Here is a 17,285-nt window from a genome sequence, read left to right on the forward strand (position 1 = left end):
AAATTTGCTTTCATGGACATGCTATTTTGGTCTGCCAACTGCCCTTTCCTTGGAGTAAAGACTTCCCATGTGGTCCTGGTGGGGCATTAAATACCAACTTCTGCCCCAAACACTCACACTCACAAGAGAACATGACCAGACCAGAACCAATGAGTGTTCTTCCATAAGATTTGCCAGAAGAGATGGTTTCTCTCCATTTTGAAAAATGAAATAGGCTCAGGGTTTTCCATAGGCTACCTTGTCCGCCACATGGAGGAAAGTCTGTCTGAGAATAAAGCAAACCACAAAGAGAAACAGAATCCCAAGAAACTCATTAGAACCTCTAAATTTAGCCATGTCTGACATCAGCCAATATATTTCTTTTTCCGTGTAAGCTAGTTTGTGTTATATGTCTGTCATTTAAAACTAAGAGATCTGATCAGCAAAGCAAGGAAAGGAGAGAAGAAGTGAGGGAGGACAGACTTGTTTGAATATTAATTGCTAAAAGAGTTCTTTAATAAATTAAGTATACCTGTTTGCATGATTCCAAGACTTAATTTTAAAAGTTGTATCTGAAACTTACAATCACCAAGGCCAACCATCACAACATCTTTACATACGGTCAGGTAGGTCTATAAAAGAAATAGATGAACTGATGTGATTTATCAACAAATGCCATAAAAAAAAAAAGGAAATAATCCAACCTGGTAAAACTTCTAATATTTAATGTACTAGCTTTTGCATAAAGCAAAGATGCTTTATTAAAGAATTTCTATAATCGTCCTTTAATTCTCATTTTTCTTTACACAAAAAATATAGAAATTTATTTTATTCAATTCCACAAACATTACTGAACTATTACCTTCAATGTATGAATTTACACTAAAAATTATGCAGTTTACACTGAGAGAAAAGAACAATTCTAGATAGTTAAATGTCATATTATGTTTTACGAGCAATACTAAGGTCTAAAATTATACATTGAAAATAGAAAATAAAATCTTGAAACATATAACAAACTTGCTATAAAAAGGTTTCCATGTCTTAAAACTTCTAACCTGGATAATTTGCTGATAAACAACCCTATGAAGCTTCAAGTATTCTTCTTCTTGTTCTTGAATAAAAGATAAAATTTTACTTTCTAACCAAAGCCCAGTGCCTTCCAAAATGGATAGATAAACTTTTCCTTCTGAGCAAAACTGTCCAACAAGAAAAAAAAAAAAAGAATTAATAATAAAAAATAGCTTAATCGACACTCTAATTCTAGTACAGAAACAGAAAATATCCTTTACCTTATATTGGAGATGAATACTTAATCGACAATGGAGACTAAAGGCTCGTAGGGCAGTGGCTTGATTGAAGGTTTGAGGTTTTACACCTGATGAATGCAAAATTGATTCCAGATCTACCTGTAATATTAAAAAATTTAAGAGCCATATTCTGATTGATAAGTCACAACATTCTATTATGATGAATATAACCTGAAGCACCAAATAATGTTGTTGCATTACCAAGAAAATAACTGGAGCAACTGATGTGAATTTAATAACAGAGTCAAAGCTTTCTGAAAAATTTAAGATACGTCCCTCACCTCCCATACCCTACATAAGGACCTATAATAGTAACTTTTAAGAGTTACTGCTAAAGGATGAACCAGTAATAGCACTGAAAAGCAAATAAGGAAGCCATCAAGATAAAATATTTTAAACCTTTTGCCCCTGGGATGAATTCTTAAGGGTCTGAATGAGTACACTAAGGCCTGAAAAAGCAGGGCACTGCCAGGACATATTGGGGGGGGGGGGGGGGGGCGGGCGGGAAGGCCACTTCAACCAAGGAATGATAACAACTAGAGCACTCTTCCTCACCAAAGTGTAAGTCTGCCTTACTTTGACAATTATGAGAATGCCCAGCTTCCCTACCTACTCAGTAATCATATATCCTACAAGAGCAGTACCTTAATGTTAGAAAATTTGTAGGAGCAATTTTTGGCTGTCACAATACTAGAGGGTGGGGGTGAGGGGACTATCAACATTTAATGGGTAGGATGCCAATTGCGTACCTGTTGGGAAAAAACCAGGCCATCAAGAAAGCCCACCTATGAATATGCTTTCACATTTTACCTAGAATACACAGTCAGACCTACTTTCAAAGAGCAATCTTTCAAAGAAACAAATCTACACAAATACAGCAGGCACTCAGCTTAGTCTTCACTACCAATTAACCTAGTCCAATGGAAACATCCCAAATCTAGTGAATCCAAATCTACTTATTCCATGCCTATACATGAGCCACTGAAAATGCATGAAAATGGCTTGAGAAAATGCACAGCAATGATAAACTAGGCTCACTTTAAATTTAAGACCACAACCTAAAAGGGCCCCTTCCCAGCAATCCTATATTTCCCTAATCAATTTCCTGTTCTAGATGACTACTTCATAACTTATCTTTCTTCAAACTTCCAACAACCTCCCCTCCCCGCTTCTAATGACAGGGTATCCATCTGTCTATAAAATTACCTTTGAAGTTTCAAGTGCTTTCAAAAGATGGTTAAGTTTCTTTCTGGGAGCAGATAGCAGGCATTCTCGATTCTTTGGATGGGTCAGTAAATACTCTATGTAAACCAATGCTAATTCAGGTTTTATTGGGCGTGTATCATGAATTTGTACTTTCCGTTTAGATGTTGAGTTACCCTGAAAGGAGGGGGGCAAATTGATAATTAAAACACGTTGCTAGAAAAATAAATAATTTCAAACACAGTCAGTTTTCCTCGTTCATCAAATTTTTATAGAAACATCACATAAAATATACCTTGCTTTGTGGCTGTTCCTCTGGCAACCAATCATGAAGGAGCTCCAGAATATGTCCCACTTGTCCCCAGGAACAAAGGCAATCTAATAAAATACAATAGTTCTTGTCTATAGCTCCTTCTTCCTGATTTCTTAACGTGGATATCACACCACAGCTGAAAATTCAAAATACATAAAATCGGATTTCATGTTTCAAAAAACATCCCATTTTTTCTAAAAGATGAGGAAAATCAAGAAACTAAAAGCTGAGAGATTAATCTTTGCTGCTACATTAACACTTCAACATAAAAATTTATATATATATATTTCCCATAATTACTATGTGGAAAAAGCTCCAATACAAAACATTGAATTTTAAAGCTGCATTGGAAATATTGAAATAAAAGCAGTCTAAACATAAGTATTAAATTACTAAGGATACAACTAGTCATATAAATTCTCTTAGTCCTTTTTGTTTTCTGTGTCATCTGTCAGATTCTACACCAATGTTTCCTAACTTTTTTGAACAATTTTTATTTCATTTCAAAATACACATTTCATAATGAAAAAAATTTTTACTGAAATAATAACCAATCTCTAGAGCAATGCTGCCCAATAAAAAACATAATGCAAGCCACATATGTAATTTTTAACTTGCTAATAGCCATATTTTGAAAATTAAACAGATAAAATTAATTTTATTAATAAATATTTAACCCAGGATACACAAAATATTCTCATTGTAACATATAATCAATATAAAAAAATTATTAATGAAATATTTTATATTCTTTTCCTATCAAGTCTTTGAATCCATGTGTTTTACACTCACAGCACATCTCAACTCAGACTAGCCACATTTCAAAGGCTCAGTAGCAGCATGTGGATAACAGCTACTGTATTGGACAACACAGTTCTAGAATATCATAAAGCCAGGCTTTAAAAAAAATAACTCCTAGATTTTAAAGGTGAAATCTTTCTTCTTTATTACTTAACAACTCCAAGCCCATTTAAAAATTGCATCCTGACAATCTCCCTATCAAAGGGAGAAGAAAAGCTGAAGGAAAGAAACAGCTAACAAATAAGCAGCTTTTTAAAAAAAATTTTCTCACCCCTCCCCGCCCCCCCCCAACCCCCTGTTGTCTGCTCTCTGTCCACTCGCTGTGTGTTCTTCTGTGTCCACTTGTATTCTTGTCAACCGAACTGGGAATCTGTGTCTCTTTCTGTTGAGTCGTCTTGCTGCGTCAGCTCTCCGTGTATGCGGCACCACTCCTGGGCAGGCTACACTTTTTTTCACACCGGGTGCCTCTCCATATGGGCACACTCCTCGCATGTGGGGTTCCCCTACGTGGGGGACACCCGAGTGGCATGGCACTCCTTGCATGCATCGGCACTGCATGTGGGCCAGCTCATCACATGGGTCAGGAGGCCCTAGGTTTGAACACTGAACCTCCCACATGGTAGGCACTCAGTTAAGCCAAATCCGCTTCCCAATAGGCAGCTAGTAACTTAAAGTTCAAATCATGGTAAAATGATCTGTTGAATATTAAATTAATAATTAACAAAACACAATGGCTAAGATTTATGTTACTATACTGAAAAATACAGATAATACCTGAATGGAGGTACAGTGGAAGCTGGCATAAAGGACATTAGCATGAATAAGGGAATCTTACAGCGATCATCCTAAAAACACAAAAAGAAAAGCAAATAAAGCTATTTAAATCTATGAAATTTAAAAAAACACTCCATATAACTTCCAAATAACCCATTTTCAAAGTTGTTCAGTAAGAAATATAGTAATGCTTTTAACATTCAAGGGAAAAATTTAAACCTATTGGCAAATTTCATTTTTGATGGATATAGAAAATTACTCAGTAAGTATTCTCAGTTTTATATAACATTTTATTACTTTTGTAAAATATTAGTTTATGCAAATATTTACTAAGCACTAATCTAGAGCCTAGGGATATACCAGTAACCAAATAAAATTCCTTGCTGTCATGGTGGTATTTTCTATTTCTAAAACCATCCTGAGGAAAGAAAAAAAATTCTCTATACTTTGTATCCTGAACATCAATCTCCAGAGAATAAAACTAAAGAGAGAATAATTTTGTTTAAATAAATCAGAATGTCCTTAGGAAGACAGTACAGTTTAATGGCAAATGTACACGCTTTGGAGCTACCTAGGCAAATCTGAGTTCAAATCAGATTCTACAACCTAACTACCTGGTACAACATAGAGAAAATTGGTCAAACTCACTGAGTCTCAGTTTCCTTCTCTGCAAAAAGGACTGATGGAAGAACTAAATGAAATAAAGCATATAAAAGTCTAATTTGTGCCTAGTAAGTGCTTAATAATTTACAGCACTACTGCTACTACTACAATTACAAGAAAGTAAAAAGGAGTACTTAATGAAAAATATCCTTGCTGGGAGAATGAGGAACGGCAGCTCCTAAAGGAAAAGTAACCATTTTCCTGAAAATATACATGAAACAGAAACAGGGCTGAATCAAGATTTAATCTATAACTAATTTGTATGCATTTACAGTGAGTCCACCCTAACCCCCCTCCAAATAAAGAAATTATTTTACCAATGTTAAAAGCAGACCAATAATTACTGGTTATACTCTCTGCGTGGCTTATGCGTTATTTAAGTATTTATAGGATGACCACAATATTCCCTGAGCTATTTAGGGTAGGGAAACTCTTACCAGAATCATTCAGAATTATTTGACTTCCTCAATTTCCTAAATATTCCCAGGCTGTACTGTTCATCTATTATTTTACCCAGTTTTCTATGGGTTTTGTTTATCTTTTTACGAGATTTCTGAGATGATGCTGATTTCTTAGCCCAATGTAACGGAGTTTTAAATTAAATCTGCTAGTAAACTCAGAACTTTATATTATTTACCTTCAGGAATGGGTCATGTTTTCATTTCACATTTAGAACTGAAGCTTAGAGACTTGACAGAGACACAAGACTCAGAGCTAAGTTTTCCGAGATCATATAATCAGTTCGTAGAAGAACCAAGAGTTAAATTGGGGGGGGGGGGGGGGGTTCTATATATAAACCATGCTTTCTTTAGTTGGAAATAAATTGGCATTTTTAGCTGTCAGCCTTTCTTCATTTACTTTGGAAATATTAACTTCTTTCCAAAATAAAAAGTCAAGGAAAGGAGAAGCCTTCCTTCATCCAAACAAATTATACACGATTCTGTCTGCTCCTATAAGACAAAACCCAAATACTTAAGACAAATATTTGCTTACAATGTGCCGTCAAATACCTGAGTGAAATTGCTCACAAACCTACCTGCTTCTGTAATCACTGCATCTAAAACAATCCTCTAATTTTCAACCAGTCAAATTAAACTTTGAAATAGTGCCAAAGACTAAGAGAGATAGAAAAATTAAGTGATTATACTAGACATTTTTCTGGGGATGGGGAGATGAAGCAGAAAAAGATACATGCCACTTATCCTCAAGACGGGTGAGAGAAACTAATTATACTGCAAGGTAAGGGGCTAGTTCAACCTATGGGAAAATATATCCAGAAAGGTAAACGTTAAGAAACCTTTGCTAAGTTTTTTTAAAAAAGATATTTATTTATTTTTCCCTCCTCCTCATTGTTTGCACTGGCTATCTGCTCTCTGTGTTTGTTTATTGTGTGCCAATCTTTTTTTTTTCCTTAGGAGGCACCAGAAACCAAACCCGGACCTTCTATGTGGGAAGGCGGTACCTAATCACTAGAGCCACCTCTGCTCACTGTTGGGCCTCTCATTGTGTTTTACCTTGTGTCTCTTCACTGCATCATCTTGGTGGGTTGGCTTGCCACAAAAGCCAGTCACATCAGCTTGCTATCTTACTCATCTTTAAGAGGCAAGGAACCGAATCCAGGTCCTCCCATGTGGAAGGCGGGCACCCAATTGATTGAGCTACATCTGCTTCCCAACAAATGTAATTTTAATATACCTTTCTCACAACTCCCAAATGTAGTTCCATGCTTACCTGAAATACTTTAAGATACTCTGGAAGCACAGAAGCAAATTTGTTAATGGTGTAAACTTTGGCATCTTTATTATTTTCCATACTTCTATGAATACTTTTCCAGAGAATGACAATGATTTCTAATAAACCTGCCATGGATGCAACATCATTTACTGACAATGTACTGTCCAAAACCTAGAATACAAATAATTTTATTGTGAGAGAACCAAATTAGAACAAATATTAAAAGATAACAGCATTATCTTTTAAATAAAATTTCAGAATTATAAGCCTAAAACAGAAATATAGAGGCTATCACATCTATTTTCATGTCAAAATAGGATTCTCTATTTATCTCTAATCTCTAATGCAAGTAAATCTATTATGTTTTTAAGAGCCCATTCAAGAAAGAAATTCTAAAATAACCCTACATCCTTTAAAGGAAAACTATGTATAAATTTAAAACTTCTGAAAATCAAAATGTATAAACTTTGGCCTTTGTATATTTTATTAGGCCAAGAAACATAACATACAAAGCAAAGCCTTTTCTTTCACCCTATCTTCTGATTTGTTAAAAATGTCACTTTTCTCCAAGAATCTCAATGTGAACAGATTTGGGGGATGAGAAATTATAAAACCTCATTTACTTAAATGTGATTACTATTAAGTTCAGGTACAAAAACTCAACCCAACAAGGCCATACACATTATATAGTTTTACAGTCAACCATCTTTATTCTACAAGGCCTGGGAGAATACAACCCTCTGATATTAATGGCTATGATTAACCACACTCAATCATAGGTTTCTTCGATTTGTTTTAACATAAATGTACCTATTTACAGTTTCTTTTACTTATACTTGTAGTACACAATAATCACTTACCTGAATATTCTGGCTAAATACATCATATTATGCCACAAATTCCTATTCTTTTTACACAGAGCTGGAGGTCACTCACTAGCACTCAGGATACAGAGCAGGTACACTTTTATGTCCATAAGCAGAATGTCCATTATATATATACTGATTTGATATGCATAAATACTGATTTGATATGCTAACAATCTCTATTGAGAAGGCCTGTCATGTTACTATAATAAAGACTGTCTAGTTACTTGCTAAATAACCAATTTCAACAATTACCTAAAAGGAAACTAACTTGAGATACAAAGGATGATTCATTTCAGGCTTTGTATTTTGTGCTACCTATTCAAATATAATGGAATCCAGAACAGAAAATAAATTTGATTAATGAGGATACAGAGAAAAAGTAAAAGTACCTTTATATAAAATTAGATATTTTGATAGGCAATTAACAAATTGAAATGCATTATGGCCAATCAAATTTAAAAAGCTAAGAATGGGACTATATAACAAAGGCAACCAAGTAGTGGAAGATGGACTGTGGTTAACAGAATATCAGACCATTCTCTCATAAAATATAACAAATAGAGCCCTATATGATGATATGCAGTTTGTTTTGTAAAGTTCACAACTTTCATTATACACTTATTGTTTATGTATGTGCATATATGAATGATATACTTGAATAAAATTTTATTTTAAAAAAAGCAATAAAACTGCTAAGGGCTTAGAAACTATTAGAAGAACTAAACAAACATCAAATTGACAACATTTCTGATCCTGTACTTATTGGTATAGCAACCTTGTCATTAATGTTTCATGAAAAAGCCACAATTTCTTTTACTAATACAATTTGAAGAGTGTGCTAAATCCCTACATAATAGTTCATTAAGTATGAAGCCAACATTTTATTTTTGCAGAGGACATCTTTGGTTTTTAGTAGATAGCAATGAGAAAAGGAAAATGGGCCACTTTAAAAATTTTGCTTTTACTGCCTCAGAGAGCTAGAGACCGAACGATAGGCTTACAGGAAATCGGGGGTGGAGGAAGGATGTGAGCCGATGTCTGCAGGGGTGGAATTTATGATGAGCTGGCGGTAAGTATGAACACAAAGAAGAGATAAAATGGGGGCAAGGGGTTGCCTTTGGGGGGGACTTTGTGGGTTTGAGGGGGGCTGGGGACGGGCGGATGGGTAATATTGCCCAAAAAGTGGGGGGAGGGAGGGGTAGCATACGAACATAGGAGAGTGTCAGGTGTTGGTTGAGAGTAAAATGCTGAGATAATTGTATCAAAATATAATTAAGTGGGTTACCTGTTTAGGATGCTTGGAGGGGATGGTCTGATGCGGGACGGGCTCCTGGGGAATGTCTGAATGTTCATTTTGCCAGAGTGGGTGGTACCATTGGGTAGAGACCCAAGTAGTGAGAGTGGGGGTGGACCCACATCCTGGGGAGGACTAATGCCATCAAATAGAGGGAACTGTATCTCTCGAGAGAAAGGGTGGCTCCCAGGGCATTGGGGCAGTTGAGCAAGTTAGGCCCTGAACACTGTTGCAAGTATCTCTGGACATGGCTCCTCGGGAAACGGAGGTTGGCTGTCACTGTGGGCACCAAAGGGATGGGAAAATGGATGTTAAATGTGTGGAACCAAAGTAAATGTGGGGTAAGAGAGGAGTTTCACGAGAGTACACAAGGATGGATATAAAACATGTAATATTACACCATAAACATATAGGGGACGACAGACTAATAATGTAAACCATAATGTAAAACATAGGATAACTAAAAATTTAGAAAACTGTATATCCTAAAGTATGGACCACAATGTAAGCACAGATGTCACCTTGTTTGAAAGCTATTGTCTGAGTCTCTACATCACTTTAAGTAAATATGATATGAATAAGTTATAAGAATATCACTGTGGAAGGGAAAAGGTTTTATGGTAGATGTGTGGGAGTACTGTATATTGTATATATGGATTACTGTGGTCTAGGGCTCTTGTGAAGAGAAGTTCAATAATTAGGGAAAAAGAAAAAGAAAAAGATAGGATGTAGAATTTTTCCAAGTCAACACGTATTCTATATCTAACCTTTAAACCCATCGCTATATGCCATTTTACTAGTAAGGGATCCTGACATTATATTGGGCTTCAATTTTCAGGAAGTTTTGGATCACAGAGTGGTTCAACAATGTCAGCGGAGGAATACTGGTATAGGATACTATCGACAGGTGATATATGGCTGACAGGGAGCTATACAGGGCATATGTCCAGGGTGCATGGTAATATTTGGATATACTCATAGTGGCAACAATTAAAAACTACAGCTGGGGGGGTACTGGGTTCCTAGCCGGGGGTGCTCTGTCGTGGTCCCTAGGGGAGCAGCGGCAGTCCCCCAGGTGCAACGGTAAGGACCAGGAAGGAATGAGGGTCCAACAGTGAGAGCATGATACTAATGACTATGCTTGTGAGCCTATATGCCTGAAATAAGAACAAGGCCTAGAGCAGCACTGTGCCTGGGAATTTCCTCCTGACAGCCTTCATGTTACTCAAATGTGGCCAGTCTCAAAGCCAAATTCAGCATGTAAATGCAATGCCTTCCCCCCAGCATGGGACATGACACCCGGGGATGAGCCTCCCTGGCACCGAGGGATCACTATCAAGTACCAACTGATGATGCAACTGGAAAATGACCTTGAATTGAAGGTTCAATGCGGATCAGAAGAATATCCCTGTCTACATATAATAACATGACTTTAAAATGCTGTTTGACCTAATATAAGGGGGAAATGGAAAGGAGAAATGAGTTTATATGGCTATGAGTCTCTAAAAAAGTCTGGAGGCTGTCAGAAGGATTGCCCTTATGCACAACTGAGCAGAGTCTAAGAGACAGATAAAGTAGATACAACCCCAGGTATTGGTTCCTTTGAGGGCTAAAGAGACCCACGGGCTCTATGGTCATGGCAGATGGGGTTCACTGCCATGTCAGATGGCCCTTCTTTGGAGCTGGTGTTTCTGCATGATGAAACTGGACTCAGATAGGATCTCTTTTCATAAGACTTTCATGCTACTTTATTGGAATTGTAGTTGGTGTTGGGGTTTAAGATATATTTAGGGGATTTGAATCTCTGGACTGACAATATGATAGCCAGGCCCTGAGCCTCAACAGACTTCAGCTCCTACAATCTGATTTATTGGACTCACCTCACTCAGCTAAGATGGAGTTGAAGAAGGACAACCACCACACCATGGAGCCTAGAGTGCCTACAACTGAAAGCAGGAGGATTGCATCCAGCATCCATGTGGAATCTGAGCCTCCTCTTGACATAGAAGTGCAACGGACACAACCAATCCAAGGTCCACAGAGAAAAGGTGGCATTGGAGTGGGAAAAGTGGACATGGTGGCTAATGGGTATGGGGAATGGCAGGAAGAGATGAGATGTGGAGGCGTCTTTGGGACTTAGAGTTGCCCTGGATGGTGCTGCAGGGGCAATCACCAGACATTGTAAATCCTCCCAGGGCCCACTAGATGGAATGTGGGAGAGTATGGGCCATGATGTGGACCATTGACCATGAGGTGCAGAGATGCCCAGAGATGTACTTACCAAATGCAATGGATGTGTCATGATGATGGGAGTGAATGTTGCTGGGGGGGGAGTGGTGGGGTTGAATGGGACCTCATATTTTTTTTAATGTAATATTTTTACAAAATCAATTTTTTAAAAAATCTTATATCAATGTATAAAAAAAAAATTTTTGCGTTTAGCCATATAGATATTCTTAGAATGACAATATCTTTATGACAAATTAAATTTTTTTCCAACCAGCCTACAATATAGCTACGTATTTCTAAACTCCTGTCTCCTATTAGTACAGAAATTGACATAAAATGTTATAAAACAAGTTTTCTCAATATCTTCTGGGTTATTAATAATAAGGGTGACAAGGAACAGAGAGAGTCTGCAACTGCAAGCAAGATAGCAGCATCCACTAGCCCCGTGGGATCTAAGACCCCTCTCAATTAGAGGCAGAGTGGGTATCACCATCCAGAATCATGGCTGGGGAATGAACGACGGACTAGTGTAGACTTAGCTTTTCTACTACAGACTTATTGTTATTCCAGCAATAGGAGAGCTTTTATCATTAATGTAACGGCAGTGGCCACCAGAAGTTCTGAGGGAAGGGAGAGGGAAAAACAGGTGTAATACAGGAGCATTTTCAGGACATTGGAATTGTCCTGAATGATGTTGCAATGATGGATGCTTGACATCATATATTTGTCATAACTTACAAAAATTGTGGGACAGAGTGTAAACTATAATGTAAACTATAATCCACATATGCTCTAACGTGTTCATCAATGATAACAAATGTACCACAATAATTAAGGATGTTGTTAAGGTGAGAAAGTGTGGGAGGGGTAGGGAGTGGGGCATATGGGAATCCCCTATATTTTTTATGTAACATTTATGTAATCTAAAGTCATTTAAAAATTTTTTTTCTAAGTAATAAAAAAAATGAGGATGAAGAAACCCTTCAATGTTTAAAAAAATCTAAGTCTCTCAACTCTATTACAAAATATGTTTTGTTCTTTGCAAAAACATTCCCATGTTTTACCAGTATGAGTTTGCAAATATTACCCAGAGAAGACTGTTTACTGAGGTTTTGAATAGTAAACTTGCTTGAAAGGATTGGAAATCATTATCCTAGCATTTCCAGCGATGGTTTTCTAAGATACATCAGCAGCAGTGGGACCACTTCCCTGAAAAATCCTGCCTACCCAAACCACATTTTGAGGAAAAAACCCTAAAAAGGAGGAACTTAAATTCCACCTTAGCAGATCCAACTCAAAACAATCTCAGATTAGGATTTCCAAACACCAGGCTAAAAAGAAGACTTGGAGCCTATAAACTCCATTTATCCAGAGTGAACTTAATATATAAGTCCACAAACTCATTTTTGGTATACTTTTTCTCTCTTTACTCCACTTCTGTTTTCCATTACTTTTTTAGTAAAGTTCCTTTTGAACAATTTCAATTAGGCTCAACTGTGTAAAAGGACAAAAAAGAAATGGAAAGAAAAAAATTTAACAATAAAATGTTTCTAATAGAATTTCAGCATTTGTTATGAGTAAATCCTCAAAAGCACCACCATGCACCTACTTATAAAATACTGATAAACTCCAGATTACAATCCAATTATGCTATACCCAGATTGAATTAAAATAAATAGAAAAATTCAGGGCAAAGATAACGTGGGGCAAGTTGTCACAAATAATAGTTTTCTTCTGCAATAAATCCCACTCTAAAGTGAACTAAAAAGGATACACAGTATTGTAAAAACATTTATGACTTTCCAAAATATTTAAACGTCAATGTTAAAGGGATAAACAGAAAATAAAAATAGTCCTAAAGTAACAGCAAATGGAAATATTTTTAATTTATTGTTTTCTCTTTCTCTATATAATATAAGGTAAATGTGTTCTATCTCATATATATTTTTAAATGCAGTCAAGTTTCACAACTAGGCTTGGTGTTATTTTCTACTTACACTCACGTTCTCCTTCTCCCTTTCTTCATCATCCTCTTGACACTCTCTTAATGCTCTCCGGATGCAGGCATTTAAGCAATGACGAATTACATGAATCAGTTTGGCTAAAATTTTAAACATAATCAATAATTTTTGGGTTTCTTCCACAAAATTATCTAATTATAAAATTATAATCCTAAAATTATATTCTTTTAAGGGAAATCATTAAGAAATGTATTAATGCATGAAGCTATTAAAAAGACAATTATTAAAAATATGTAACATCAATTACACTTTAAGTTAAAAACCATATATAACATCAATAATGCTTTAAGTAAAAAAAAATTAAGAGTTCATCACCTATATTAGTGCAGGCAGTGTGTTCATGGGCATACTGATAAAATTTCCTGGCAGCTCCATGATTCATCTGGATCAATGTGACACAGCGCTCACACCAAACTTCCTCTGGCTGATTCACAGGCAGGAAAGAATTAAAAATGAGGTTCACCAGGCGCCGAGACACAGGTCGAGAATCAGTTTCCAGACGAACCAAAATATGTTCCATAGGGCATATTTTCCAAAACTAAGTATAAAGCATATATGCAGAAGGAAACAATTAAATGTTAAAAACATTTTAAACAAAATTTTAAGAGTATAACAAAAAGGAAATAATTTTTTTATTCAAGATAATTCATTTCAAATGACTACAACAGAATGAATAACTTTTCTGCAAAGAAATATATATATGTATACATATTTAGGAGTTAACAGGGATTAAACCAAGAACCTTGTACATAGGAGCAGGTATTCAACCCCTTGAGTTAAATCCCCTCTCCTAAAGCAGTATTTTTTAAAGTACCTATGTACTTTATACTTAGGTACTTAATTATTAAGGCTGTTTGGAAGGCTAATATAATTAATTAATATGCTAATTATCACTCTCAAACGGTAGCTATTATCAGCTTAAATTTTTTAATTTCTTAGAAGAGTATAACTTTTGACACATTATGTGAAAAACAAGTAAAAAAAATTATAACAGTTTTGACACAGAAAACTCAAGTGTAAATACCACATTTTCTATCTTAGAGATACAACGGCATCAATTTTCTCAGGCATTCATGAGTAAAACTTGCTCAACATTCAAAGCTCAGCTGGTCCTATCCATTTTACTACACTCTCTTGCATCAATCCATTTCTTCCCCTTTATAATGCCACTTTCACGGATCAAACTCTTAAGAAACCTGCCTAAATTATCACATAATTTTAGTCTCTTTGCTTCCTATTACTACCTCCTCTGGTCACCTCATACACTTCTGCTAGAAAACCTGCATAAAGCAGAACTGCTCATATTTTTCCTTTATTCAAAAGCATTCCTAGTTTCCGCTGCCTAAAGAATAAGGCCCAAACTACCCAAGTTAGAAATTCAGGATAACAAAACTATAGAACAAAGGATAAAGAATAAAAGAATAAAATAAAGGAAAGAAATAAAGAAACCAAGGAATAAGGATAAGAAATAAATTTTAGTGGCAGAATGTTCCAATCCTGCTTCATTCACTTACTAGTTGGAAACCTTGTACAAACACACTCTAAACCTCATCTGTAAGATGGGGATATCATCAACAACCCTGCATTTCTCTCAAAAACCTTGCTCTAACGATTATTCCCTTTCTGGTATTTTCTATTGGATCCTTCTTATCAACATTTAAATATTTTCATGTTATTTCAGTCTTTAAAAAAAACAACAAACAATCCTATTTGACCTCCTATATCTCCCTCTAGCTTACACCTTCTCTCTTTTCCTTAGTAGCCAAACTGCTTGGAAGTGTTCCCTTTACACCCCATCTCTATTTCCTTTCCTCCCATTTACACTTCAATCAGGAATAATCTGGCTTCTACCCTCACTGATATTTTTCTTGCCAAAGTCATAAATGACCTCTTCTTGCAAGTTCAAACAGACATATTCCCACCCTCAACTTACATGAAATCTCTGCAGCATTTGACACTATTACTTCCTCCTTGAAATGTTCCTGGGACACTTCCACTCAGAAACTTCTTGGTATTTCTGAAAAAGTTATTGTGGTAAAAACAATAACCCCAAATTCCACACCAAACATTTCTACTCACAACCTATTACTGGGGAGAGACAAAATAGTGCCGCTGTGCTTTAAATCTCAAGCATTAGGAAAAGAGGTTTCCAGCTCTCAGCCCTCACCAAAGAGATGTCAATAGCTCATGGAAGAGAACCTATCAACTAATACTTCAAAAATGACTGAATGAGGCTTGGAAATTAAATAATTTAGAGAGATTCTTATTCAAGAGTTAGAGGGAGTACTTTCAAGATTTAATAGAAAAAGAAACAGATATTTTCATATTTTGACAATTCTGACAGTTTTATCAACTTCTACCTTTTTCCTCAGCTGTGCCCTGGATCCCTTTCTATCCACAGTGACCCTGGAAAACATTTTGGCCATAAATATACACGTTAATCATGATGGGATTATTATTTTTGAGTGCACGTGTATAAAGATGTCATGCTAAAAATCATCCTAGCACACAGGTAGGTAAAGATGATGCTAGCAATTAACATTTCCTGAAACACTCACATACACCTGCCACTGAACTAAGTGTTCTGCATAATGTTTTCAATTTCACAACTCCCAAAAGTACATATTAGTATCCTCATTTTTCAGAGAAGAAACTGAGGCTTAAAGTGATTAAGCACAAGATCATTTTCAGATAATATATGATTTCACCTTTTATCTACTCTGCTCTGTTGCCTGTCTTACAACATCATAAAAATGTACAGATTACAACTAACATGGAGGTGATGATGGACAACTACCATACCAAGGAACCAAGACGTGCAGGCAAGAAAGTCCCAACTATCAGCCCTATGGGAGCGCAGTCCCCTCTCAGTTAGAGGTGGAGTAGATACCACCATCCCAGAATCCTCACGACTGGGGAATGAACTATGGACTAAAGTAGACTTACTGGTATTCTGTTATAGACTTATTGTGATTCTTGCAATGGAAATTATATCATTGATGTGGAAGCAGTGGTTACTGGAGGTTCTGAGGGCAGGGAGAGGGAAAAAAAAAACAGTATAAAATGGGGACATTTTTGGGACTTAGGAATTGTCCTGAATGACACTGCAATGACAGATACAAGTCATTATAAATCTTGCCATAACCTACAGAATTGGGTGGAAGAGAGTGTAAACTTCAATGTAAACTTTAATCCACGCTTAGTGACAATGCTCCAAAATGTGTTAATCATTAATGAATGTACCTCATTAATGAAGGATGTTGTTAATGTGGGAAAATGTGAGAGGTGTGGGGAGAGGGACATATGGGAATACCTTACGTTTTTTTATGACATTTGTATAATCTAAGTATCTTTAAAAATAAAATAAAATAAATTTTTTAAAAAGTACAGATTAGACACATTGAAGACACACTCCAGATACAACAGTTGTCAAACAAAAGTTCTCTATGCAACAGTTTTAATCAGCAGTATTATCATTCATCCCCTAAAGCAAGGGTTCTTAACCATTTTTGTTCCACAGATCCCTTTGCCAGTCAGTTGAAAACCACAGACCCCTTAATAAGTCCACACTATACTGTGTATTATTTAATAAACATAATCACACACGCACCAACATGTCCTCACAAGAATAATGTTTTTTAATTTCAATTCAAGCTCACAGACCACATGATAAGAACCCCTGCCCTAAAGCCCTAAAGGGTCTGCTCAGTCCAAACCAGAAGACTGAAAAAAAAAGAAAAAAAAACAAAACCTTGTGGTGAGCAATAATGTTTAGGCTACCTCACTACAATAATCTATAATATTTGCTGAATAATGGCTCCAGAATGTACAAAGCACAGTAAACAATATGAAAAGGGGGGGGGGGGAATGGAGAAACCCCTACACTGGAGAAATCATGTAGTTACAGAAATATAGAGTTGGAAAGCTTTTAGCTCTCATATAATTCAAACTTATCTGAAATAGAATACACACAAGAAACGTCTTAAATCATAATTCAATGGCACTCAAACTATAAAGCAGTACCTCAAAGAAATGTTTTTCAAAGTATGGCTCTTTACAATTTGCTTTCAAACTAAAAAATGTTGATTCTTGGAT

At 36.0% G+C, this 17,285-nt stretch overlaps 1 protein-coding gene across 2 annotated transcripts in view; it reads right to left on the bottom strand.

Annotated features, from left to right (window-relative positions):
* Positions 1 to 17,285, bottom strand: part of NCAPG2 (non-SMC condensin II complex subunit G2) — a 107,078-nt gene that overhangs the window by 40,029 nt on the left and 49,764 nt on the right. For both annotated transcript variants that reach the window (XM_058297619.1, XM_071215384.1), the window contains exons 15-23: positions 13,506 to 13,728; positions 13,167 to 13,270; positions 6,775 to 6,948; positions 4,381 to 4,451; positions 2,788 to 2,941; positions 2,496 to 2,669; positions 1,272 to 1,388; positions 1,038 to 1,178; positions 512 to 611 (exon numbers count right to left, since the gene is read on the bottom strand). In XM_058297619.1, the coding sequence (XP_058153602.1) occupies positions 512 to 611; positions 1,038 to 1,178; positions 1,272 to 1,388; positions 2,496 to 2,669; positions 2,788 to 2,941; positions 4,381 to 4,451; positions 6,775 to 6,948; positions 13,167 to 13,270; positions 13,506 to 13,728 (1,258 nt within the window). The remainder of the gene's footprint in view (positions 1 to 511; positions 612 to 1,037; positions 1,179 to 1,271; positions 1,389 to 2,495; positions 2,670 to 2,787; positions 2,942 to 4,380; positions 4,452 to 6,774; positions 6,949 to 13,166; positions 13,271 to 13,505; positions 13,729 to 17,285) is intronic.

Source organism: Dasypus novemcinctus, chromosome 5 (genome assembly GCF_030445035.2).
Source record: "Dasypus novemcinctus isolate mDasNov1 chromosome 5, mDasNov1.1.hap2, whole genome shotgun sequence".
Classification (NCBI taxonomy): Eukaryota; Metazoa; Chordata; class Mammalia; order Cingulata; family Dasypodidae; genus Dasypus; species Dasypus novemcinctus.